The 25,356-nt window shown below is 45.6% G+C and overlaps 1 protein-coding gene across 3 annotated transcripts; it reads left to right on the top strand.

Annotated features, from left to right (window-relative positions):
* The first annotated feature begins 107 nt into the window (after positions 1–107).
* On the top strand, positions 108–25,263 carry LOC129840418 (protein Shroom2-like). Of its 3 annotated transcripts, none has more exons than XM_055908268.1 (10): positions 108–1,058; positions 2,600–2,748; positions 13,785–13,913; positions 14,247–16,788; positions 17,013–17,092; positions 17,612–18,328; positions 19,066–19,608; positions 20,898–21,078; positions 22,990–23,262; positions 23,549–25,263. In XM_055908268.1, exons 1-10 carry the CDS (start codon positions 849–851, stop codon positions 23,819–23,821), a joined length of 5,097 nt encoding a protein of 1,698 aa, XP_055764243.1. In that variant the 5' UTR covers positions 108–848; the 3' UTR covers positions 23,822–25,263. The 3 variants fall into 3 exon arrangements, with proteins under 3 accessions (XP_055764243.1, XP_055764244.1, XP_055764245.1); XM_055908269.1 differs by having other exon boundaries at positions 17,016–17,092; XM_055908270.1 differs by lacking the exons at positions 108–1,058; positions 2,600–2,748 and adding an exon at positions 11,077–13,685.
* The last annotated feature ends 93 nt before the right edge of the window (positions 25,264–25,356 follow it).

Here is a 25,356-nt window from a genome sequence, read left to right on the forward strand (position 1 = left end):
ATAGCATTCAGTTAACATTACTTTAGCGAATTATGAAGCCTTTGTGGTTTTTTTTTGTTTTACATAAATTCGTCATAACTCACAAAGTGACGTTAGCTGATTAAGATTATTTCATAGAATAAAACGTATAAAATGGCCTAACCCCGTGTTTACCACACTTTTTTCGGCGTTTATCCAAACACGTCATTAATTTTCTCCATAGGCTTTGTCGAACGAACCATGGCGGATTATAGTGCCTACAAAAAGACGCCATTACTATTTCTGTCTATGCAGGTGTCTCATCGCAGGTGCCTGTCCAGTGCAGACCTTCAACACTGGGTTTTCACTTGACTTCGTATTCTTTTCCTGTTCTCCTCAAGTAGGCTTGCCTAAACTATTTGATTTAGTATTTTTTTGCTTTCTAAAACATGAACCATGTCTTTTTCAGACGTGTCAAAACTTTGGATTGTTGTCTGCTTAAGAGAAGCCAGCTGGTTGAAAACGATGCGTGAGGTATCAAATTATGCCTGTTGAATAGGCACACTTGGAGAGGAGGGTAGACCTATGTTTTTCCGTCACCGTTGGTTACTATGAGTTACGGGGTAAAGATGTCGGTGATGGGAAACATAACGAAAGAAATAGGACAATTGATATCGATTCGCCGTCTTACCAGGATAAACTACAACTGTACAAGCTGAGGGTAGTCGTTATTTATAAGCTAAACGCATTATCATATATGGAGTATGGCAGGTGTTCACATATGACAGCAAATTATAGTGACTAGTTAGTTGATCATTCTATTGTGAAATAAAACGGGGGGCTAATCGGGAACTTCTGATTGTCAAGAGTCCCCATCCCTCTTCAACACTATGGACGTCGTCGACTACAGAAGCGAGTTCAGGATGTCAGCCAGAGAAGTCAAAGCCTTCCTAGACGCGGACAGATTCACGGGTGTCGGGGACGGGATTCAGGATGATGTTGAATATAGATTTGTGGATGTCCTGCTGTTCGGTGGGGCGCCTTGGGGGTTCACTCTGAGAGGAGGTCTGGAGCACCGAGAACCACTGCTCATAACCAAGGTATCTATCTACCTATCTACCTATCTACCTATCTACCTATCTACCTATCTACCTATCTATCTATCTATCTATCTATCTATCTATCTATCTATCTATCTATCTATCTATCTATCTATCTATGATTAGGATGAAGAAAGATAAATACAGAGAACCCTTATTGACTTAACTTTAGCCACACTAGTTAACAACAGATGTGCAAATTAACAACAATAACATGTACCATAGATCAATCATGCAAATAAAAACAATTTAAATGTAATTATTTCTCCACTGTCATGGATGGGTTTCACCTTTCCTGTTTCCCCTGTTATGAAAATAAGGCTGTGTGGAGATTAAACACTGGAACATCACTGTAGTTTCCTGATTGGTTAACTGTGTGTGTTTCATCCAACACTCACATGTTTTCTCAGTCCAGAAATAGTTGGTGCTGTCCCTATGCCTTTATGAATTTGGTATGTTGCATGTTTTCACCTTTAAACTTCTGCCCTGGCCAATGTCTTGAGCACATCTCTACTAGTCACCACAAGTTTTGTTCTATGTGTGTTTGGGGGGGGGGGGGGGGCTGTCTTCCATGCTCATCACAGCAGTACCAGGAACCATTCAGGAATGCAGAAGTGAAGATAATGTGTGGCTGGCTGTGTTGGCAGTGGCTGACCAGGATTGGCTCAGTCAATGCTGCTCCAACCGAATGAGGAAACAGTTTGTTTCCATCCATTTCCATTTCTATTCTCCATTCTGTTTCCATTCCCCTCTCCTGTACTCCTGTATGTGTAGAGAATAAGTGATGGAATGTGCAACAAGTCTGCTCCAACCGTTCTCAAGTTGCTTATGGTTCCATTTTTTAAATCAGAGCTCTTAGGTTGCCACAGTATAATTCTTCCAGTGCAGGATGGACCCAATGTACTCAGCACTGATCCATGGTCACTGACCACCAACTCTTACAGGGATTGGGTTTACGCCCTATTGCTTGTGTTCTCCAGCTCTTCGTCACTTTCAGAAGCTACACGAAATAACAATCCATCCTGTTAATTTTAAATTGATATAATTTACAAAAGCATACATCTCATATAACTTTGTGACTTGCTCCATTCGCTTGTCAGTAGTGGGCTAGTCCCCCTCTGAACGTTGAGACTGGGCTGGAGAGAGGGGATTTGGAAGGGTGGATATGATAGAACCATTTTTAATGAAGTTGACTCAATGCCAGCATGGCAGGGTTGAAGAGAGGGTCCTGTCAACACAGTCTGTGGATGGAATGTGATATTCTTCTAAACTGATGAACTATGGAAAGTGAACTGTTATTAAAATATACTTCACTAATGAGACATTAAGTCTGTAACATGTTCTTCTATCCACATAACTATCAGACAGCATCCCTTGCCTGGGCCCCTTTCCCCCTGGCAACACTATCTGTGTGTATTTGTTTTCTTATACTCTTCACTTCAGAAATCTCAATTTGCCCCAGTATGTTACATCTGTTTTATTAATGATGAATAAACTACTTATAAACACCTTTAATTAAACATTCCTGTTGTGTGATTCAGGTGGAGGAGGGCAGCAAGGCGGCGACCGTCAGCCTGCAGGTGGGAGATGAAATCGTCAACATCAACACAGTTCCCATCAGTGGATCCAGGCAGGAGGCCATCTGTCTGGTCAAAAGCTCCCACAAGACCCTCGCCCTGGTCGTCAGAAGGTGGGCTATGAGCTGCAACTAAATTACCCTTACACCCAGGCACAATACATTTCTATTGAATTGAATATGACAGACATTGAATACAGGATGTCTCAATGGGTACTATCATAGAGTGATTGCTGCGTACCATCTCTCCCATTGTGCTGAGAAGTGCCCATGTGTTTAAAATGGTATACATTAAACTTACGGATGTACATTAATATATTGTTTTATCCGAAACTGACACACAATACCAAATGCAGCACACAAGAGCAGCACCAAGACCAAATGCATATGCATATCAGGAAGAACGTTTTTTTTTTTGTACAAATGACTTTCACTCTGGACTCAAGTGTCTGCAAAGTGTCAAACAAGCTAACCTTAACCCACAAAGACACTATCTTGGGAAACGAGGAGTCCTGTGTAATGTAGTCGGTGCATTCAGAAAGGGAATTTCAGAACCAGCTGGAGGTGTATCAGTTCACACACTTTGACCTGCTGGGATGAAACGTAAAGCAATGAGGCTGCAGCTGTAATTGGTGCTACAGTCACACATTGCCCTTTGTTGGGGTTTGTTAACAGGTGGGAATATTTTATGTACAGTACCAGTCAAAAGTTTAGACACACCTACTCATTTCAGTGTTTTCCTTTATTTTTACTATTTTCTACATTGTAGACATCACAACTATGAAATAACACATATGGAATCACGTAGTAAACAAAAAATGTTAAACAAATCAATATATTTTAGATTCTTAGCCACCCTTTGCCTTGATGACAGCTTGGCACACTCTTGGCATTCTCTCAACCAGCTTCACCTGGAATGTTTTTCCAACAGTCTTGAGGGAGTTCCTTGTTGGCTGCTTTTCCTTCACTCTGTGGTCCAACTCATCCCAAACCATCTCAATTGGGTTGAGATCGGGTGATTGTGGAGGCCAGGTCATCTGATGCAGCACTCCATCATTATCCTAATTAGTCAAATAGCCCGTACTCAGCCTGGAGGTGTGTTTTGGGTCATTGTCCTGTTGAAAAACAAACGATAGTCCCACTAAACCCAAACCAACTTTTGGCTGGTACTGTATTTGTGAAGACAATGTTTATGGCCTCAGGGACTGTATATTGGTGCAACTCTAACCACTGACATGCATAGACAGGACTGTCATTATACTAGACACATGTCATTTATAGAATATTGCTTGGTCATAAAGTACAGTATACCTTAGTTTGAACTGGAAGAGTGGAATGCTAACTGATCATTACTAAACCACGAAGGGCAGGGCCACAGCTTGTTATGTCTGCACTAGGACTAGGTACGAACTTCACTTTTTTTTTTTTTAACACTCTTTCATCCATGATATCTACTATGCTTAGTAAAGAAGTGTGGAGGTTCATTTTTTTTTTTACAGATATCTATGATATCTACCCAACAGCGAAGGGATGCAGTACATGCCTTTACATTATGTGAGCAAACGAACCTCTTCACACAACAGTGAGAGAAAGCCAGTGTAGAGAACATTGAAGACCGCCCTATAGGGGAAGGAATGCTCTGAACTTCGTGGCGTGTTCATAAAACACATTCTCATACATTCTCTGGTAGGTGTGAAAGTGTCAATGCCAGCAAATATCTCCTTTGTTCATTTACGACTAGACTGCTCAATAGCGAATGGGAGGCTCAGAGCATGGGGTGGGATGTGTTGTGCGTAATCTCATTATGGTCCCGTGTGGCTCAGTTGGTAGAGCGTGGCACTTGCAACGTCAGGGTTGTGGGTTCGATTATCTTGGGGCACAAGTACAAACAAAATATGTCTAGGCCTGTGAGAGTGTACATCTAGTAGTGTTGTTTTCCATACCAGGTTTAGTATCACAATACTTGATACTAGTGGTTTGCCAACATGGCCGTACTCATATTCCTAATCGTATCTGTAAATTGACAGTTAAGAGTCCGATCGGCAAAAACGGAAGTGTTTTAATATGCCTAGGTATTTTGACATCTACTTATCTCCCTGCACGTTTATAGACCAATCAAGTGTGTCTGTTTCCTCAACTTGCAACAGGCAGAAAAGTTTGCTGTCACTCAGTCAGAGAATGCACATCGGCGGTTCATCTTTTTTCTCTACCCTCGGCCGCTTGTTAGATATTATGCACATTGATAGCTTGCTGGCTAGCAAACGTCCTCGACTATCTGATTTATCATAATAGCAGGCAAACAGGAGGCAGCAGCAATCTCAATGATCAGACCGGAACATGCGAGGAGAAGTGATCAGATGAAATTATGAAGTGAAGCGAGTGGATGGAGAAATACAGATTCACTCTATCCAATCAGAGCAACAGGATTAACGTACAGCCCGTCCTTCTTTTCACAGACAAGCAAACTATCCAGTTGAGTTATTTAGACCACATAGCACCTTGCACTTGATTGATAGATGCGTGCTGCCACCCAAATATATATATATATATATATATATATATATATATATATATATATACACTGCTCAAAAAAATAAAGGGAACACTGAAACAACACAATGTAACTCCAAGTCAATCACACTTCTGTGAAATCAAACTGTCCACTTATGAAGCAACACTGATTGACAATAAATTTCACATGCTGTTGTGCAAATGGAATAGACAAAAGGTGGAAATTATAGGCAATTAGCAAGACACCCCCAATAAAGGAGTGGTTCTGCAGGTGTTGACCACAGACCACTTCTCAGTTCCTATGCTTCCTGGGTGATGTTTTGGTCACTTTTGTGATTTTGTTGTCAGCAAAGAAAAGTAAAGAAAGTAATTAATAAGAATATTTCATTCATTTAGATCTAGGATGTGTTATTTTAGTGTTCCCTTTATTTTTTTGAGCAGTGTATATATATATCACGGATAATAACAAAAAATACTGGGATCATAATTGTATCAGGAAAATTCCCCATATCTGTTACGATACAAATTTTGTCCGACTACTCGGCACAACCCTACTCGATACTCGATACCAAAACAATTCTAAAACAATACCACATAAAACATTTTTAAAAAAAAATGATGTAAGTCATTTTTTCAGAGACGGCCATGTATGCATTAATAAATACAATAAAACAATCAATTTGACTTTGTCTGACTACATAACAACTTATTTGAATGGTAAATCTCTTGATAAACTGGGTAAATCAAGATTGAGCTTGTTATGGCTGATTTCATCGGGCTACAGTTTCTCTTCCATTTATTCTACTGATCAACAACATTTGCATAGAAGTAACTTATTTTATTAGTGCTCTTTAAAAGTCTCTCTAACCAGTAATGACGTCATTCATTAGGCAAGAGTGGTGCGGCCACCAGAGCCCTATTTTCTCTCTCACACACACAGTCAATTAACTGAGACAGAATAGGTCTTTGGGAGAGACGTTGATTTAAGTGAATTAATTAAGTTTTGGTGGCAATCTGCTTTGAAATCAGCATATTTTGCATTATGGTTCCTCAAACAAAGTACCAGAGAGTAGTGAATTGACATTAGCTTAAGTTGTAAGCTAGAAAGGGAAGTTAGCCTACAAAGCTGGAAGCTACTGGCTTCTTCTAGCATTGTAAAGTGTTGTAGCCTGTATGGAGATTGTTTGATGACGTGTATTACTGGCTACGCCGTCTCAAAATGGAGAAACAGTACTATTGCTGCTTTTTTCCCCTAGTCTTAAGGGTGTATGCGAGCACACTCTCGTTTGGTTTGGCTGCGCTGATATTTGACAGAAGTACCGAAAATAACAAATTCTAGTACCAAACCGTTTTTCATGTTTTAATATTGAAAAAGTACAGAACTTTCGGTACACCGTGCAACACTAATATCTAGTGCCCTATAGTGTATATTTACACTAGAAACACCAGACTTTTACGGCCTCAGTGTTGTGGTTTTTATCATGCTCCTCTGACTGGCTGTCTGGGTCTGGCAACCTATTCTATAGCACAATACTTTTCACGAGGGCCTATAGGGCTCTGGTCAAAAGTAGTGCACTGTATAGGGAATAGGGTGCCATTTGGAATGCAACTAGGTTGTATACAGCAGAAATATACTGCCCATGTCATGACTTAGGCAGGGGGGCTGCATGTCCTGCAGAGACTGACTGGGCCTCCCTTCTCATTGGCTGAGGAAGACAATGGACCCATTGTCCAGACTTCTCTCTCTGTGTCACGGCTGTTATTTCAGGTTAGATAATGACTCTTAAATGGCACAGAGGAGTATCTGGGGAGTAGTGGGCAAGGGTAGGGGCAGAGAGAGCGAGATGTATGCCAAGTTTCGAAACATGGGGGACCTTTAGCCCACTTTACCTCAGCTCTCTGTCATCACCAGACATCACTCTGTCCAGAGACACCCATCGGTTCTGTTTCCCGTATGCTTCTTACACTTTTAAATCCCATTGACAGACCCTTGATCATTCTGACTTTCAGCTCCGACTGCCCCACTACAGGTCAAACTCTTCCTCATTATGACTCATTCATTACTCAGGAATGTTACCCTTTCAATGCCAAGGTTTTCTGAGATAACTTGGCAATTGAAAGCAAACCTCCGTTTATGTAAATAAATGATGTTACTTGCGCACATCTCAAGCACCATAGCATCATTTGAGGCGGTCATCTAGTTTATCAGTCGGCCACAAACGTGTGTGTGATACACTAGCTAGCCTATGACACCATTAGAGACGGGACCACGGAACAAAAGGGGAACCATTTCCCATGTGAGTGCACCCTGTCAATCACACAAAGAGGACCAGTTAAAGCCATTGTTTGGGGAGCCAGGGCCAACCAGCGCTCTGTCCCAGGGGCTTTGTCTGAATTCAAGGGTCCTGGCTGGCTGGTCGAGATGCCTGGCTGTGGCTGTGTCGTTGGCTGTCCCTGACATAGATAGACCGAGACAGCTGGTGGTGGTAGGGGACTGTCACCACTCAACAGGCAGGGCCCCTGTGTGTGAAAAGACCACTGTCTGTGTGAATAGACCATGGCCAAACTGCCAACCCGCTGTGTTTTGGCACCACCAGTAACTAGCTAATGACCATATGCTGGTCTAGAAGGCATGCAGAGTATTCTTAGGTGAATTCTTTGTGAACCCCCTGTGGATTTGAGACTTTAACTCTCTCTCACACACAGTGAATTGAATGGGGGCCAATGATGGATCAACCCTGATTTTTTATTTAGGCATCCAGTATTGAATTTCCTCAATCAGACATTCACACCTCTGTGTTGTATTCTTCTGTTAATGTGATTTCATCTCTCCGGACTCTGGTCTTCCACACGCCCTGCTGCTAACCAGAACAAACAACTGCAGAAAGGATGGGATCAGGAGAAGAGGCACAACAACATGTCATCTAGTGGACAAAGTTGCTTTTTTATATGTAATATAAGCCTAGTGAATTCACGTAACTCCCAGTGCTCTATGAAAATCGGAATGTTTAAAAAATATATTTTGTCGAATTTCTCTCTGGTTTTGTGTTCTTATAAACACGTTATTTTCTGTTCAAGTGTGTTGTAGTATAGTAGGCCACACTTGAGGCATATACTTGCATAAAACTGTTTAAAAAAAATATATAGAATCTGAATCCAATTAAATATGTTTACAGTAATTTAGTGTAACTCGTGCCTCATAACATCATACGAGGTCCCTGCTGACTGGCTCCAGCATCCTAATGCCTGAATCCTATTACAACTTGTAAAGCCACAGGCATGGATTCGCTCAGCCTAGAGAGAGGGCAAAGTAGTAAACACTGTAAAAAAAACAACAAAAAAACGGTTGAATCTTATGCAAATCCTATACGAACCAGTGTAAAAGTAGATGTTTTATTCCTGGTGTAGACTCCATAGTTTGTGGAGTATCTGGATAGATCGTGTTTTACTGTATTAACTCTTTTTTTTATTTTTTATTAATGTGTTGTAGATTTAGCCTCCCCCCGCTTGGTTTGGAAAGTGGAATGTTCCATGTTGCCTAGGTGAGTTGACATTGCTAGTTGGGATAGGTTGTCTCACTAGAGCTCATTGTTTTCATTAGCTCTGCTTTGGGAAGCCAGTATAGTCAAATGAGGACAGCCAGGCTCTGGGGGTGGTTTCAATTGTATCTCCCTTGATATGCCTGGATTGAGGGTAGGAATTGACTGAAGACATCATTTCAGGTATGCTTTTCTCTGTTATTCACTTTAGTGGTAAAGAGTTATCTAGAAGTGTGACTCACAGGACGAGGAGGGCACTGAACCTTTATCTGCTGTAAAGCGTATCTTTTAGGACTCTTAGTGTTTCAAAAATAGTCATTTTTGGTGGTGTATCTTGCTGCACAGTGACAATTGTCTGTATTGTTTTATTCTAGCTATGTCACACTAGTTTTGTCTTCTTCCGTGATCAGATTTGAAAACGGGGTTGCTGACAGCCAAAATAAAACAAGGCACGTCTTTTCAACTTTTCCTCAACTTTTAATTGAATTGGGCTGTGTGGTTAAATGATCCTTCAGGGGGTATTGTATAGTCAACCTAAACATGTGAGGAGGGAGAGGAAGATCCTACAGTGTTTACTCTTGTCAGGCAGGAAGTCTCCCATCCTCAGGCAAAGCCCTGGATTAACACTGAACCGTTAACATGACAGCGAGGGCCTCCTCTCCCCTCTACCTCCACTCCCACACCAAGACAAACTGTTCTACTCTAGAGTAAGCATTTACTCTGAGACAGACACTTGACATTTTTGGGGGTGACTTTATCAGATCTGGGTTAGGACTTATTAGGTCATCAGTTTATTGTTCCAGATGTCTTTTGTAGAATGATGGTAAAGTGGACTGACCGTCGTCCCTATGCCACATGCTATACCCACTATTTTACAGGCTGGTATCTGAACCCTGTAGGAACAGAACGGCATGTAACGTGGGTGTGGAGCCTGATGCTGAGGTCTCCTCTCTGTAACCAGCCGATAAGCCCAGCTGTGATTACGCAGGCACTTTCTATTGTGTTGCTTGTTTCATTCAGCCCCCATTTTTAAAAAGCAGGCACCAGGCAGCGGGGCTCAGTGGACCTGGGCATAGCAGGGCACACTGCCTGAATCTGTTTGGGTTTGGTTCTTCTGTCCAGCAAGGTGGTGATTCAACAGTTCTACGTCCTTATTAGAGTCACTGGTTCTTCCCTCGTTATCTGAACCAGTCGAAAAATAGCTCTTCTCTTAGAAATGTTTACTGTTATTTTAAACGGGGATCGATTGTGTCTAGGAACTTGCAGTGTTTGGTTTACATACATCCACCGCCAACCCCCCTCGCCATTCTGGAATGTAATGGTGGAGTACCTGTCGATGACGCTTGTTCTTCGACTGCAGGACGAAATCATCTCCACTGGACGTCTGTATCAAGTTGCTGTGTTTTCCACCATGACTGATATCATTCGGATAGAGAAGTCAAGTAGTTATCTTGGCCTTGTCTTTCTGCCATCAAGGTCATTGCGGTGTTCACTAACAAGAGGGGGTAGGATCAGTTGTTTTTCTGTGTTCCTCTCTCCATTGTCAGCTGACCTATGACTCCGTTAATTAAGTGGAGATCTCTGTCTCGTCACTACGATATAGCGTACATCCTAACGCCAACTGTGTGGTGCGCATTGGTTGGTTGCCAATGACCTGTTTTTGTAATGCTGTCGTCAAATCAGCTTTACAGATTCCTCTGGAATTGGAGCTGTTTAAAACTAATCTACATGTCCAAGCTAACTGCAATTAGGTGAAACGCTGTTGATTGTCTCATGCCAGGATTCCGTGAGTGACTAAAATCGAGTGTGTGTGCTGACTGACCATGCAAGCAATCTTACTTTTTTAACTCCACTCCAGTGGTTAATGAGCCAATGAGAAAGCCCCATGGACTGATCTACAGCGAGGACACTGGGCATGGCCCCTCCCCTCCCGAGGTAAATCCCCACAATCCCCTAGGAAATATCCCATTGACTACAACACTGGGAGGACACACACTTGTTGTAGCCACACCAAGATGAAGTGTCGGTCAGTGTGTGTGTGTGAAGAGCAGGGTAGAAGAGCTCTCGATCTCTGTGTTTTGAGAGCTCTGTGATTGGACTGATGCAGCAGAAGTTATGGATGTGGAGAATTCCTTTGCACAGATAGCTCCTTTGCCAAAGAAGCTGTAAAATCTGACCAGGGTCTGTAGAAGTGCCTTGTCGATCATTGAAGTGTCTCAAAGGAATGCACTGCGTAGAAAGGCTCTGAGGAGAGGAGCAGTCATTTTCAGCCTGCTTTAACAGTGCTCTCTGAGACGCTGTTATTTGCTGAAAGAGAACTTGACAACAAAAGAGTGCATCTGAAATGCTACAGCAAGATTGATAATTCTTTGGTAAGTTTTCTTTGATTTCTTCTCATTAAGCTCATTGGACTTCCATCTCTCATCCGTCTCCCTACCTAATGCTGTGTCAACTCCACGCCGAGCAACTTAAAATTTGGTTTCAATAAATCTCTTTCAGTTTGAAATGCTAATTCCCTCCATTTGTATTTACAAAGCTTTCCTTTTTGATTTATTCTGTTTTTATCTAAGCCTACAGTTTAGGTTACACTTTTCACGCTTGCTGCCCGCATAGCCTAGATATTCACACCCAATTGGGTCAGTTTCGCTACTGTTTGTTTTCGAATGTCGTTTTCACTGAAACCGGAGGAGGATTTTCTTAAACTAGCCCCAACGTCTCCTCCTCCCCTCTGGGTAGCTGTGGCAGTTCAGCTGTAACCCTGACAATAAGGACTCCTGACTAGAAATCAATTTGCATTTCTATTGTGAGCTGTTAGGGGTCTGCTAGGGTAGCATACCACTCTCAGGACCAGTGACTGACTGGAGGAGGAAGGAAGGGGGTGTGTGTCTACATGGTCTGTCTTAGTGTGTGTGACGTGACGCTCTCTGTCTTTGTGCTTCTTCTTATTGAGGAGGAGAGCTTCTCAGGTTGCCCTCAGCCTCCCTCCCATAAATTAGCTTGACTCCATGAGCCAAGTGCCTGAACTTTTGGAAGATTGCCAACGTTGATGTCCCACTTCAGACAGAGCTCCTGTGGGGCTGACTGCCAATCAAAATGCATCTTCACATTCCTTTGGCCCCATGATGGAATGTAGGAGTCTTGTATCGTAGATCAGAGAGGTTAAGGATTTGAGTGGGTGGCTCTTAGCCTTATGCTTATACAGTATCTGTAGTCCACAAAGTGTCGCTCTTTTCTTGTCTAGTACATTCTGGTCGTGCCAACTGGGTGTTTGTCAGGTGGAAGAAAAGGGACTGGAAATGCCCTGCTCGACCATACCTGGGTTCAAATACTATATATATATTTTTCAATTTTCTCCCCTTTTCCCCCCAATTTTCGTGGTATCCAATCGCTAGTAATTACTATCTTGTCTCATCGCTACAACTCCCGTACGGGCTCGGGAGAGACGAAGGTCGAAAGCCACGCGTCCTCCGAAGCACAACCCAACTAAGCCGCGCTTCTTAACACAGCGCGCCTCCAACCCGGAAGCCAGCCGCACCAATGTGTCGGAGGAAACACCGTGCACCTGGCCCCCTTGGTTAGCGCGCACTGCGCCCGGCCCGCCACAGGAGTCGCTGGAGCGCGATGAGACAAGGATATCCCTACCGGCCAAACCCTCCCTAACACGGACGACGCTATGCCAATTGTGCGTCGCCCCACGGACCTCCCGGTCGCGGCCGGCTGCGACAGAGCCTGGGCGCGAACCCAGAGACTCTGGTGGCGCAGCTAGCACTGCGATGCAGTGCCCTAGACCACTGCGCCACCCGGGAGGCCCGGTAAATACTATTTAATTTCACATTCATTATCTGGGCCATCCAGCACTCCAGGCAGGCTGAAGCAAACACTAAATGTATTTGAATATTTCAAATAATATTTGAACCCAGGTTTGTATTGAACAGACGCCAGCTTGGACATAGTGTGAAACCACTGATCTCATCTTTCTAACTGATTCAAAAGGCGAAGCCCCCGCCTCCACCATGCTGTTTACACTCAAGGGATCTCTCTGTCTGTTGCCGTACAGCCATAAGGCAGGTGGCTGACCCCCAGACAGACCATGTTAAAGGTCATTTCTATTCTGTCTCTGTGTTGTTCTTCCAAATAACAGATATTTCTCATAGATTACTACTGCAATGGTGGTTTCCTCTTGCATTTGAGGACTGATTCATCGGACCTCTTAGAGTTGACCTAATTAACTACTGATTATGAAGGTCTGTCACCCGTGTTACATACCATACAATGAATATCAAGCATAAATCTCTTATTGGCCAGAAGGGGGTGCACTGTTGTCGTTGGTCAGTCACTAACAGTATACTGAGGATCTTCTGTCCTTTGTAGCTCAATTGGTAGGTCAGTATGAAAATGTATGTGCTCACTATTGTAAGTCGCTCTGGATGAGAGCGTCTGCTAAATGACTAAAATGATAGTGACCAGGAATTTTTACAATATTTTATGTGTTCCTCTGCTGCATGCCCAGGAAAATGAAAATGGTGGATATTGTCTCACATACCACCATGCCATCAGAATCAGAAACTGACAAACATGTGGCCAGGAACTTTCTCACCAAGATATTACGAAGTTCTATGAGGTATTGTGGAAAAGCAACCTCTAGTACACTAGCTATCCAAAACCGATTCTTCAGTGATCCTTTGTGACTTTCAATGTTTGAACCCAATCCCACTCTGGGTGACATCAACAACATTGCATCCTGCTTCCAACATTACATGGCATGTAGTTGTCTGTGGTCCTTGTGCATGTGTCAGATTTGTTCAGTGAATGCTTCACATTGTATCTGTCTAGGTCTATATTTCATTATTTTGGATCATATCTACTACACAATGAATGTAAAAATTTTTTTTTTTACCTCAGATTTGTTTTTTTGTAGTGTATTTTAAATATTATTTTACTGAATTAGATATTTTTGTGACCTCTCTCCAACATGCATATCAGGAAGAATCGCTTCAAGGGGTGAGACTGAAATGAGAATGAATCGTTTTTTTTCTTTTACCTTCTATTTTTAATTAGTTGCATTTCAATAACATGCTTTCCTTAACCATCTCTCTGTAGGAGGAATGAACCAGTCTCCCGGCCCCATTCATGGCACTCCTCCAAGTTCACAGAGGACCACCCCGAACCCCCAGAGAGTCACATAGAGCCTCCACCTCCACCTGTGTGGCAGGTCAAACATGAAGTCAGGTGAGCTGCTGGAAGAATCTATGACCTCCTTCTCCTAGTGTCAATGTTACTCAGACACTGCCCGTTAGGGTCGTCACAGTTCCTAGAGAATGTGTCTGCGCTACATTCAGAGAGTTGATGGTTACTCCATCTCCTCAGAGGTAGGGGGAGCCATTATTCTTATGGGGTTCTCATCTCCACTCATTGTATACAAAAATATAAAAGTAGCTCAGTTATCAAAGAACAAGAAAACACTGAATAAAGGCATAATAAATGGTTAATAATACCTAATAGATATCTAATTTAGCTACTGCTAACCAGATTATTAACAGAATTCCTTGTATTGATTTCTAGTGCATCCACAAAAGACCTTTCCAGCTGCGGGGACCACGACTCGAATCTACGCCAGTTAACCAGCCAGTTCAGCTCCGTGGGGAGTATGGAGAGAGTAGAGCATCCCTCACACCCCTACCCACCAGGATGCCTCTCCCCCAGCAGGTACCACCGCAGTGCTGAGCCTCTCTCTGGTGGTGGAGGGTCTGGTGGGAAGAGCGAATCAGCCTTCAGTTGCCTGTCCTCTACCAGCCCTCCCCCGGAGCCTGCTCTGGCCCTCACCAACACTGCGGTGACTGAGGGCGGCGTGTTCTATAAGGGGGTCCAGACTCAGACCAGTGAGGTCGGAAGGCAGGGTGAGCAGCGCCACAGCCGGTACCTCCAGCTGCCCCAGGGGGACGGAGGCTCAGAGAGCCCCAGGACAGTCCCAGAGGAGCAGCCTGGCTCCCGCTACTCCAGCTCAGTCTCTGGCAGATCGCACATAGGCCCTGTGTGGCACGTCCCAGAGAGGAGGAAGGTAGCAGCCCCCCCCTCTCCTCCTCCTCCTCCCTTGCGCAGTGACAGCTTTGCTGCCACCAAGGTGTACCCTGCCTACACAGAGGGCACTGGAGCTCCACCACATGGCCAGATGAAGGCCCAGGAACGAGGGGTGGACAAGCTGGCTGAGGCCCCAGAGAACAGCAGCTACAGAGGACGGGGCAACCATATCTCTCACGATGGGAATGGGCCAGACCCCTGGTGCAATTACAACCCTCCACCTCACAAGAAAGACTTCCTCCACCTAAACATAGTAGCAGGAGCACCTGACTACAACCACAACCAGCTCAGCAACCCAAACAAACTGTTCTCGCTGTCTAGCCAGGACGTGAGACAGAGTCAGTCTCCCTTCGCTTGCCTGCCCAATCACCAGTGGCAGTACAGCGACGAAAGCACTTTCTACCTGCAGACCAGATCCACCCCACATCCACCGAAGCCGCAGAGCGTCGGTAGCTACTACCACAGCCTCCAGGAGCTCCCTACCAACCGCAGGAACCACGTGAGCTCCTCCACCACGTCCCTGTCCACCTCGACCATCGACCAGAACTATGACGGCGGAGGACACATCAGGTACTACTGCATCACAACCAAGCAGCCAGGCCAGCCAGAGACTCGTGTTAGACAGAGCAAATCAGAGGTCTGGATGGCTGACATGGAGCTAGCTAAGGGCTCCAACGACAGGGGTTCCACAAGTTCCTCCCACAAGACCAACAAGGTAAAGTATCATCCTCAGCCGCCTTACGCCAACAGCAAGGAGCGGAACGGAAATGTCAAACCGGCCAACGTTCTGCTTTACGAGCACACAGCCTCTAATTCCTTATCCTCATCTGGTAAACCTACCACTGAGGAGAGGGAGAGGAGGAGTGAGGGCCAGAGACCTTCTACAGAGGCCCAGCTTAGAAGCTCTTACTCTCCCAGTCCGCCCAAGGACCACAAGGCGGCACCGGTGAGAGAAGAAGACCCTTGGGTCTCTCAGGAGAACCATAAGATCTCTTCTCAAAAGACACCCATGCTCCATAGTCTGGCTCAGGAGAGTAGGAGCCTGGTGGAGAAGATTCCCCCTGCTACGGCACCACCACCCAATGGCGGGGGAGACGCCAGCCTCGCCATACAGGAGGCTTTAATGGACAACACGGCAACGGGCAAACTGGCGAGACGCAGCGACCGATACGCCACCACCCTCCGCAACGAGATCCAGCTAAAGAGGGCCCAGCTGCAGAAAAGCCGGAGCGCTGCCACGCTGACCTGCACCAGCGAAACGGAGGAGCCAGAGGAGGAGACAGACCCGGGGGGGTGGAAGTCCACCTCCTCCGACAGCTCCTTTTCCTCATCCTACAAGGACCACCTCAAGGAGGCTCAGGCTAGGGTCCTCCAGGCCACGTCCTTTAGGAGGAGAGACCTAGAACCTCCCGGGTCAGGGTCGGAGGCTCAGTTAACCAAACCCAACTCACACATAGTTTCCCGCATTGGCGGCCGCAAGCGTTTCCCTCTGAACAAGAGGGTCCACTCGTTCTCCGAGCCAGACAAGATAAACAAGCTGGGAGTGGAGGGTGAGGGAGAACATCCTGTTGGAACAGCACGGTCGTTTGTAGACCGGCGGAAGTTCTTTGAAATGGCTGATAAACCTTCCTTCTGCAGACCCATCTCAACCATCCACAAGTCAGGCCAGCAGAGCTCCAGCACCACCTCCAGCACTTTGGAGCACGGAGAGGGCAAGGCCAGAGGGAGAGCCCACTCAGGAGAAACTGAGGAGGGCTGGAGGGCAGGCCTGGCCAGTGAGACCTCCAGTGACCACCACCCAGACCCCCTCAGCCCCGCAGGCAGACCGGCCCTACTGGAGCAGCAGAGGCTGGGGACCTTCACTGAGTACCAGGTCACCTGGAACATGCAGAGGAAGGCTTCAGACACAAAGACCCAGGGGAGGTACCACTCTGCTGACAACATCCTGGACCAGGGAACAGAGGAGACGCCTGTCTGTGTCCATGAGAGGTCCAGATCGTCTCCCTCACAAGACTTCTACACACAGGTGAAGCGTTTCCATCGAATGATTCTTAGTGTGGTGGTAGTAAAGTGATCTGCGTGACTTCCTTTTACGTTAGCACAGACATGCATGAGTTTGTTTAAAGATATAAAAGTTCACGCTGTATTGTCTACAACATTAAATCAGCTGGCTAGAGTGCTGTTTTAGCAGAAGGTTATATTGGGCCAGCTATATTATGGCAATTCAGTGTGTTCTTAATTTTCTTTCAGAAGATCCCTGTGCCATGGAGAGACTCTGATGAAAATCTGGATCACAGACAGGACCAGCAAGGAGGCAGTTACACCACCAGGTGAGCATTCCACATTATTCTCTTCTCGACCCTCTAGTTTCTGTTCTCAGATCAGTTATAACCTCTCCACCTATTGTTGGAACACATTTCAAGGTGATAGTTATCTGTTGACGGTGCAGTAACGTACACTCACATGTACATGAGTGTGTGCTACAGTATAATAACAATATCAGTTTGAGTTAGGGCGAGTGGGGAGCATGCCAGTTCAGCCCAGGTGTAGTTATCAGGTGATCAGGGTTTGGGAGGGAACTTCCCTGCCCAGGTAAAGCTACAGGTAAAAGTGTAAACCTGTTTCAGGCTGTCAGTCAACTCAGTTCTCAGGTTGTAAACCCACTCGCTGCTCCCTGGGTGTTATTACGGAGATTAGTTGATCTTTTAATTTATTTTATTTTATTGGACAGTAAGTGCTGAATTTGTGAATAAATCAATTCAGAAAGGCCTCTGCTCCTCATTTCAGTTGAATATGTGCTTAGTGTGAGTATGTTGTCTTATATTTGCCTCTTCTGTTCTGTTTGCCAGAGGGCCGAGCGAGAGCCGAGAGCAGCCAGCCCAGCTCGACCACTTCCCACAGCCTCCACAACCGTCTATTCCAAGACTGACCGACACAGAGCCACACAGCAGCAGAGACGTGGCCACCCCCCTCCCTCTCCCTCACCCCTCTGACCACAGATACAAATGTGACTCTGCGGACCCCGCCCACAACCTCCCCGCGTACCCCTCCAACCACACCCTCAACTCTGTGTCTGCGCAACCACCTCCAACGCCCGCTCCCAAGCCCCAGAATACAGGCCTCATCATGCCACATTGGCCTCTCCTAGGCCTGGAAACCCCCTCAACCACATCCTCCACCTACAGACTGTCATCCCAGGAATTCCTGCCTGTCCCTTGCACCCATCAGGCTGACCCAGTAGATCCATCATCCAGCAGCAGCTGCTCCCCCCATGGCACAGAGCTGGATCCTGCCCCAAACCAAGCCTGCTCCTTGGGCTCCACCCAGCTCCCCTCTCCATCCCCTGGGAGAACCGCTGGACTGGACACGGAGGAGGGAGCAGCTGATTCAACACTAGAGCCACCCTCCTCCTCCTCTTCCCACTCTCCTTTATTCTCCTACCAGCCTGCCAGTCTGACGGTTCCCTCCTCAGGTGGGACTAGTTTTCCCTCTCCTCAGTTTGCTCCACAGAGGCTGACGGACCAGCCCCCTGTCTCTGTGTCTATGCAGGATGAAGCCCAGAACAGGTAAGCATTAAGCAACTTAACTGGCTTTCTTATGCCCGTCTGCTCAGCTCCCCTCAAACTACTGTACAGCCTTACGTAACTGAGGATTGTTGACCTGTGTTGCTTTACTTACCGTAAGTAAGCCTTGTCCGAGCCAGAACAGCCCCTGCAGGAGCCTATCTCCTGATTCTGTAGCGTGAGGCAGCTCGATTTGAAGTCTCTCTTTGTCGTAGTAGCAGCACATTGATGGAGGAGGCTATGGTAGATTGTTTGGAATTACATGGTATGATGTGCCACAGACCAGAATGCAATGGTTTAGAGTTTTCCTATCATCCATTTCCCAATGATTTGGTTTCAGCTGCTCAGCATTGGGGCACACAGTATTCTTGCTACAGTCGTCAGGACATTAAGCCTGGCGACAGAAGGCTGTCATCTTATTTGGCCAAATGATTAACTGACTGCATGACTTTCAGTCGACGGCGCTGTTCCATCCCTTTAATTACCATTGACTCGACCTGTCCACTGTCAGTCAGTAACATGGACTGTAAGCTTGTATATGGTAGATGTGAGTCACTCCTGGCTCCTGACATAAAATCCTATTTTTGTTTCAGTAAACTGAGCTGTAAAGTAGACTCAAGGTTAAAGAATGTGTTCATAACAATCATTTGTGGCATTTTAAGTGACAACATCTGTCACTCATTTTTCTCATAATACATTGGATAACTGTAAGTTAAGACTAGTTACTATTGTCTCTACAGGCCAGAGAACAGGACAAACACTGTGATGGAGATGAGCAGTGTAGGGAAGAAGGTCCCTGTGAAGATCGTCCATGCTGAGAGCACCACAGAGAGGGAGAGCCGCCAGTACCTGCTGCACAGTGAGAGAAATGGGGCCCCTGGAGTTTCAGAGGGGCCCGACCTTCCCCTGCCCTTACAGACCAGCCTGCCCTCCCCTGAGCCGCAGCCCTACTCCCTGTTCCGTGCCTACACCCCCTACATACGCCATGGGCCCCAGAGTCCCCCCAGGAACCCAACCCTCACTGTAGCCCCAGAAGAGGCCCTGTCCCCTGGGCGGTCTCAGAAGAGTAACTCGGAGGAGGATGTGAAGAGAGAGGAGCTGGCCAGAGACATCATGGACAAGGATAAGTCCCTGGTGGACATCTTGGACCAGAGTAAGATGAAGACCACCATGGATCTGATGGGGGGGATCTTCCCCCAGGGGGAGCAGATCTTGGATGGGGGGCACCAGAGGAGGAAAGTCTCCCCCAAACAGGGATTGCCGCCCAGGGGCATGGATGACAGGTGAGCTGACTGGGAATGGGATCTGGCAGTCCAGAAATATAACATTTATGAACAAATTAACTGAGCATTTACTGGTAGTCAGAACATCATCTAGATAATCACACAAGGTGCTGCATATTTTTTTGTAATTGCGTTTTTATCAGACTGACTTTCGCTCCCACTTCAGAGGTGTTTGTTCAAATGAGTTAAAAAAGCACATGTGTTTTAATATTTCTTTCCATTGAGAGGATGAGTAGAGGGAAATGTATACATGACAAAAACACCTTATTTCAATTCTAAACACTTTACACAGATGCCCTCTGTTGGCACTATATTAAACCACAGACTACAACTGAATACAATGGAGTAGGGGCATAAACCTTCCATTTTACCTACAATTTGAACCGACCTCTCTGAGATTTTAGAACGGCAGGAGTTGCTCTGGCCCATTGATACTGAGCTGTCACCTCCTGCATTTCACATGACATCCTATTGCCTACTTTCTTCTCAATAGTATTGCACTACATAGGGAATATACAGTACTAATAACTGGGTTATAAACTGGGTAGTGTGGCGTACAGCAGGTCAGGCACCAGGGGGAGTATACATCACGAGGCGATGGCTCCATCTGCTGGACGTGCCAGGTCTCGACGGGCTCCCCAGCCAGGACTAATTGGGGCTGATTGGGAGCTGGTGAGTAATCAAGGGCGGATTGCTCACCAGCTGTGCGAGGCCCATAAAGCTGCCAGAAGGGCAGCACACAGGGAGGGTGGGGGGAAGAAAGGACTCCCATGTTATTGTTGCCACTTGCAGAGGTAACGAGGGAGTTCAGTTTTGTGCCCGACAGGATACAGCAAGACCCGGAGCCCAGAAGACGGCATCCCGGAGAGGGTCTCATGGGGGAGACCTATTCTTTTCTTTTGATTTATTATTTAAATAAACACCCTTAACTGAGCTAATCCTTCTCTGTCCGTGTCTGATCTGGGTAAACGTCTTGACCAAACCCCCTGGTCTGCCACAGTAGTTTGGGTCCTGGATGCTGATTGGCTAAAACAGAATTCCAGACGTGTGTATCAGATAATAATGATGCAAAACTACTTTTATATTTATGTTGGTAACCGGTTTATAACGGCAATAAGGCACCTCTGGAGTATATGGCCAATATACCACGGCTAAGGGCTGTATCCAGGGACTCCGCTTTGTGTTGTGCTTAAGAACAGCCCTTAGGCGTGGTATATTGGCCATATACCATACGTCCTTGGGCCTTATTGGTTAAATAACCCTCTGCTTTCTGTCTCCATCCCTTCCAGGAGAGAGGAGGGGGGCATGTCTGCTGCCACAGGGTCCCTGGTGACCAGCTCCACCTACTACAGTACATCTGCCCCCAAGGCTGAGCTCCTCAACAAGATGAAGGACATGCAGGAGGACGAGCTGGAGGAGCTGGAGCAAGACTCAGAGGACGAACTGGACATCGACCTGGCCAGCAAGAAGGTACAGAGACACAGCATAGTACACTGACCCTGTAAAACCGGTTTCTCCAACCTGGTTCCTGGAGAGCTATCCTCCGGTAGGTTTTTTGCTCCAACCCCAGTTGTAACTAACCTGATTCTAATCAACCAGCTAATTATTGAATCAAGTCCGCTAGAATAAGATTGGAGTGAAAACCTACAGGACAGTAGTTCTCCAGGAACAATATTGAAGAGCCCTGCTCTAAAACAACATATTTCACTGCAGCTGTCTGGTCTATGTGACAATATAACATATTATTACTGACTGTTTCATGCCATATCAATCACTGATCATCAATCCAGCTCCTGGAGAGTCACAGGACTGCAGCTTTCATCGTAATACCCGATTCAACTGATCTTCAACACTTTGGTTAGTTGAATGTGGTTCACTGCTGAGCCAAGACAAAAACCTGCCGTTCTGCAGCTCTCCAGGACCAAGATCAAGGAATAGTGCAGACCTGCCAACATGCACGCATTTTGCTTACCAACTATGCAATTATCTGTCCATGTACACGAGTATGAGAGCCAAGTTAAAAGTACGCAGAAATGAAGAGGGCCTGATTTATACATTTGAATAAAAATAAATCCACTGAGTAAATCTAACATCCAGATTCTCAAGCTGCAACACAGACATGTACAGAGTTTGTGTCAACGGACATGGAGATGAATACATCATTATTGGACGTAGCTGCCCCGTGTCTGCCCCTCCAGTTTGTTGTGATGCTGAGTTTCCTGACTGTCAGCTGTACGTAAACACATGGACAAATCCCTTTGACTCCGTGTGTTGTGGGAAGGTTAACACTGATTGTTTCAAGCTAACGTTGGTGAACATAAGATGGACATTCAGTGGGCTCTAAAGTGCCAGCAGTTCACTCGCATCTGCTAGTGAAAGAAATTAAATGCAAATACGAAAAGTAACTGGTCGCAGTAACTGGAGTGTGATATACATTTAATTCTGCGTCCCATTAGTTGTGTTTTACACGTAACATGACGAGGATCACGCAACCTGATAGACTGTGATTATGATCCACGTCACAAATTACATTACAAAAGGATTGGGTTTATAAGCGCGGATATCGACTCTGTCGCACGAGTATGTTTTTGCGGCACAGTCGATAGCGCGCTGGACTTCGGGTGAGAAGGTCGACTGTTCGAAACCTGCTCCCTGCCTTGTTTCATTACAGTATAATCAAAAATAAATATTAACATCTTGGCATTAAATGGAGTCGGGAGTTTAGACGACTGCGCGATGAAAAATGAATGAGTGTCTGGTATTAGGCACCGAAACACCAGACTCTTCTAGAGAACAGCGGTCAGATTCCCTTTGCGGCAGCCTGTAGTCAGTTTGCGGTCTGTGTGATCATTTGCTTTTGTTGTTTATTCAAAAGGATTTTGCTTTTTAGTGTTGACTAGGAACCGTGTCTAAAAAGCCACTACTTGTGAGCTGTTTGAGAAGTGACCAGAGTTCCTCTACTGTAGAGACTAAACTTGGGGGGCATGTGCTAAGAAAAACGTTATAGATAATTATCTCCATTCTACACTGTACATGTCATTTCCAAGAAGAAGGCCCGTTGTGTGTTCTTTCTAGTTACATCTTGTTAGTGACTTTTACCATTTGTGTAAATGGAATGCTGTCAAGAAGGTATTTCAACCTTTTAGACTTGATTTGGTACAATTTCTATAAGTGCATCAGACTCCCAAACAGCCACGCACTAGCATGGGGGGGGGGGCCCAATTTGGCTTGTGTTATGCGCACAACTTTGAATCTCCAATTTTCTGCTACTCTAAGTTGGACAGGTTTGGCAGGTCTGATAGTGCTTCAAGTACTATCCAGTATGTGAAATGGCTCTCTTGAATGTCATCTCCTTGTCTGTCCCTGTCTTTCTCCCCACAGCAAGAGCTGATTGACAGCCTGAGTAAGAAGCTGCAGGTGCTGCGCGAGGCCAGGGGGAGCCTTCAGGAGGACGTCCACGATAACAACTCTCTGGGGGACGAGGTGGAGGCCATGGTGCAGAAGGTCTGCAAGCCCAACGAGCTGGACAAGTTCAGGATGTTCGTGGGAGATCTGGACAAGGTGGTCAGTTTGCTGCTCTCCCTGTCTGGCCGACTGGCCAGGGTGGAGAACGCTCTCAACAGTCTGGAGGAAGACACCACACCAGAAGAGAAGGTAGGGGCTAGAGCAGGGGGTAGGGTGGAGGTTAAGGCAAGACATTGCTCACTCCCCACGCTACTCGTGAGGCAGGATTAGCTGGTTAACACTCATCCGCATTAGCTCAAAGCTATAGTGGTATTACAAACCAGAGTTAAGGGATGTTTGCATTTACCAACTTACAATATTCATGTTCAACATTAACTGATGTGTGTACTGTACGTTTATCAGGAAGTTGCTTGCCTGCATTTTTTAAGTATTCCTCCTACTGATCTGCCCCCTCTGTCTGCCCTCCCTCTCTCAGCGCACCCTGTCAGAGAAGAGGAAGCTGTTGATCAGACAACACGAAGACGCCAAAGAGCTCAAGGAGAACCTTGACCGGCGGGAGCGCTTGGTTTACAGCATCATGGCTGCTCACCTCCGCCACGAGAGCCTGGCAGACTACCAGCACTTTGTCAAGATGAAGTCAGCCCTCATCATCGAGCAGCGCAAGCTGGACGACAAGATCAAACTGGGAGAGGAGCAGCTGAAATGTCTGCTGGATAGTTTATTGTTGGAGCAGAGGCTGCTGTTCTGATGATTGTTAGTGCAATCCGAGATCCTTGGGACGTCCATACGTTAACCCCTACCCTAACCTTAACCCCTACCCTAACCTTAACCCCTACCCTATCCTTTCAACTTCAATCGGGTGACATCAGAGTTGGGATGTCCCAGGGGTCTCATTTAGTCTTTTCCTTCTGACAATGGCCACAGAGGTGATGTGGTGTACTGACACAGACTGGCCACTAGAGAGCCTCAGAGAGGTGCTGTTGGACTTGGATATGATGGAGGATTTTCTGTGTGCTTTGTTGTAGTTGACTTGAAGCCTGTTACATTTCAGTTCCACAGTACAGACAGGAGCTGTTTTTCTGTGCTGAAAGAAATACCCCGTTTCTGGATTTAAAGTAGCTCCTTAGAGGAATTTGCTTCGCTAAATGTGTTTGATTCAGGGATGTTGGTGAGGCCTCATGGTAAGGCCTATGCTCTCAAATGATTCTCAAGACGAGGCGGAGCGTCTCTGTTTTATATAATGCGTGTTTGAAAGATGTTTTTAGTAATTTATTGTAGCCTTTTAAATATTTACAGATGACTTGACATTTCAGGTAAACTCACCTATAAACCTACGTTGTAGTTAATTACAATACAAATGATATATTCTTATTGTGAAGTATAGGTTTTATAATTAGATCATTAACAGGGTTTTTCCTCAATGGGACAGTGCTGGTTTGGCTCAGAAGTCTAAAGTTATTTTCATATTTGCCCAAACAGTACTTGTCTTTCATCATATTACACACAACACTAATAGCTACAGCTCAGATGTGTATGTTTTCAACCAATCTTGTTCTCAGACCTCACTTCCCGTACAACAGGTATTCCTTGACAATGTTTATTTCTTACTCATGTGTTGGGATTAGTGGTTACTGGTCTTTTTAATTCCAAAAGTATAAAAAGGTAATTAAACGTTTGAAATCAGTTCTGGGCAGCAGGTAACCTGGTTATAGAGGTGAGCCAGGAACCAGAAGGTTGCCAGTTTCTGATAGGAAAAATCTGTTGGGAAGTGAGTTGGCATCGGAGGGTTGCTGGAATCAAATCCTAGATGCCATTGCATGCCATTTTTCCCTTGAGAAAGGCACTTAAGCCCCTCCCCCACAACAACAGCTCCCTGGGTACCCAGTGTGGCAGACCCCTGCACCACTCCAAAACATGTATGTGTATTTTCAAAGGCAGTTTCCTTTTGGAGGAGTTGGGTTAAAAGCGGAAGGTGCAATTTACCAATAAATTGATCTTCAAATCAAAGACCGAAATAGCACTTAATAGTCCCATAATTCCCATGTTTAGGGACCTATCTCAACCTGACATTGTGCCTGGGCGTCTGCCACTGTGAACACTGAAGGATTTGTATGTCCATGCTTTGTATAACCATACATACATGCATTGTACTCTCACATCAATTTGAAGACAATAAACAGTATGACTGATGGTCTTGGTATTTGTGAGCTTATTACCCAACCTGCCAGTGGCCATAACAACAATGACTAGTTTAAGAAATGGCTGGGTTTTAAGTGTGGCCTG

Source organism: Salvelinus fontinalis, chromosome 41 (assembly GCF_029448725.1).
Source record: "Salvelinus fontinalis isolate EN_2023a chromosome 41, ASM2944872v1, whole genome shotgun sequence".
NCBI classification, from domain to species: domain Eukaryota; kingdom Metazoa; phylum Chordata; class Actinopteri; order Salmoniformes; family Salmonidae; genus Salvelinus; species Salvelinus fontinalis.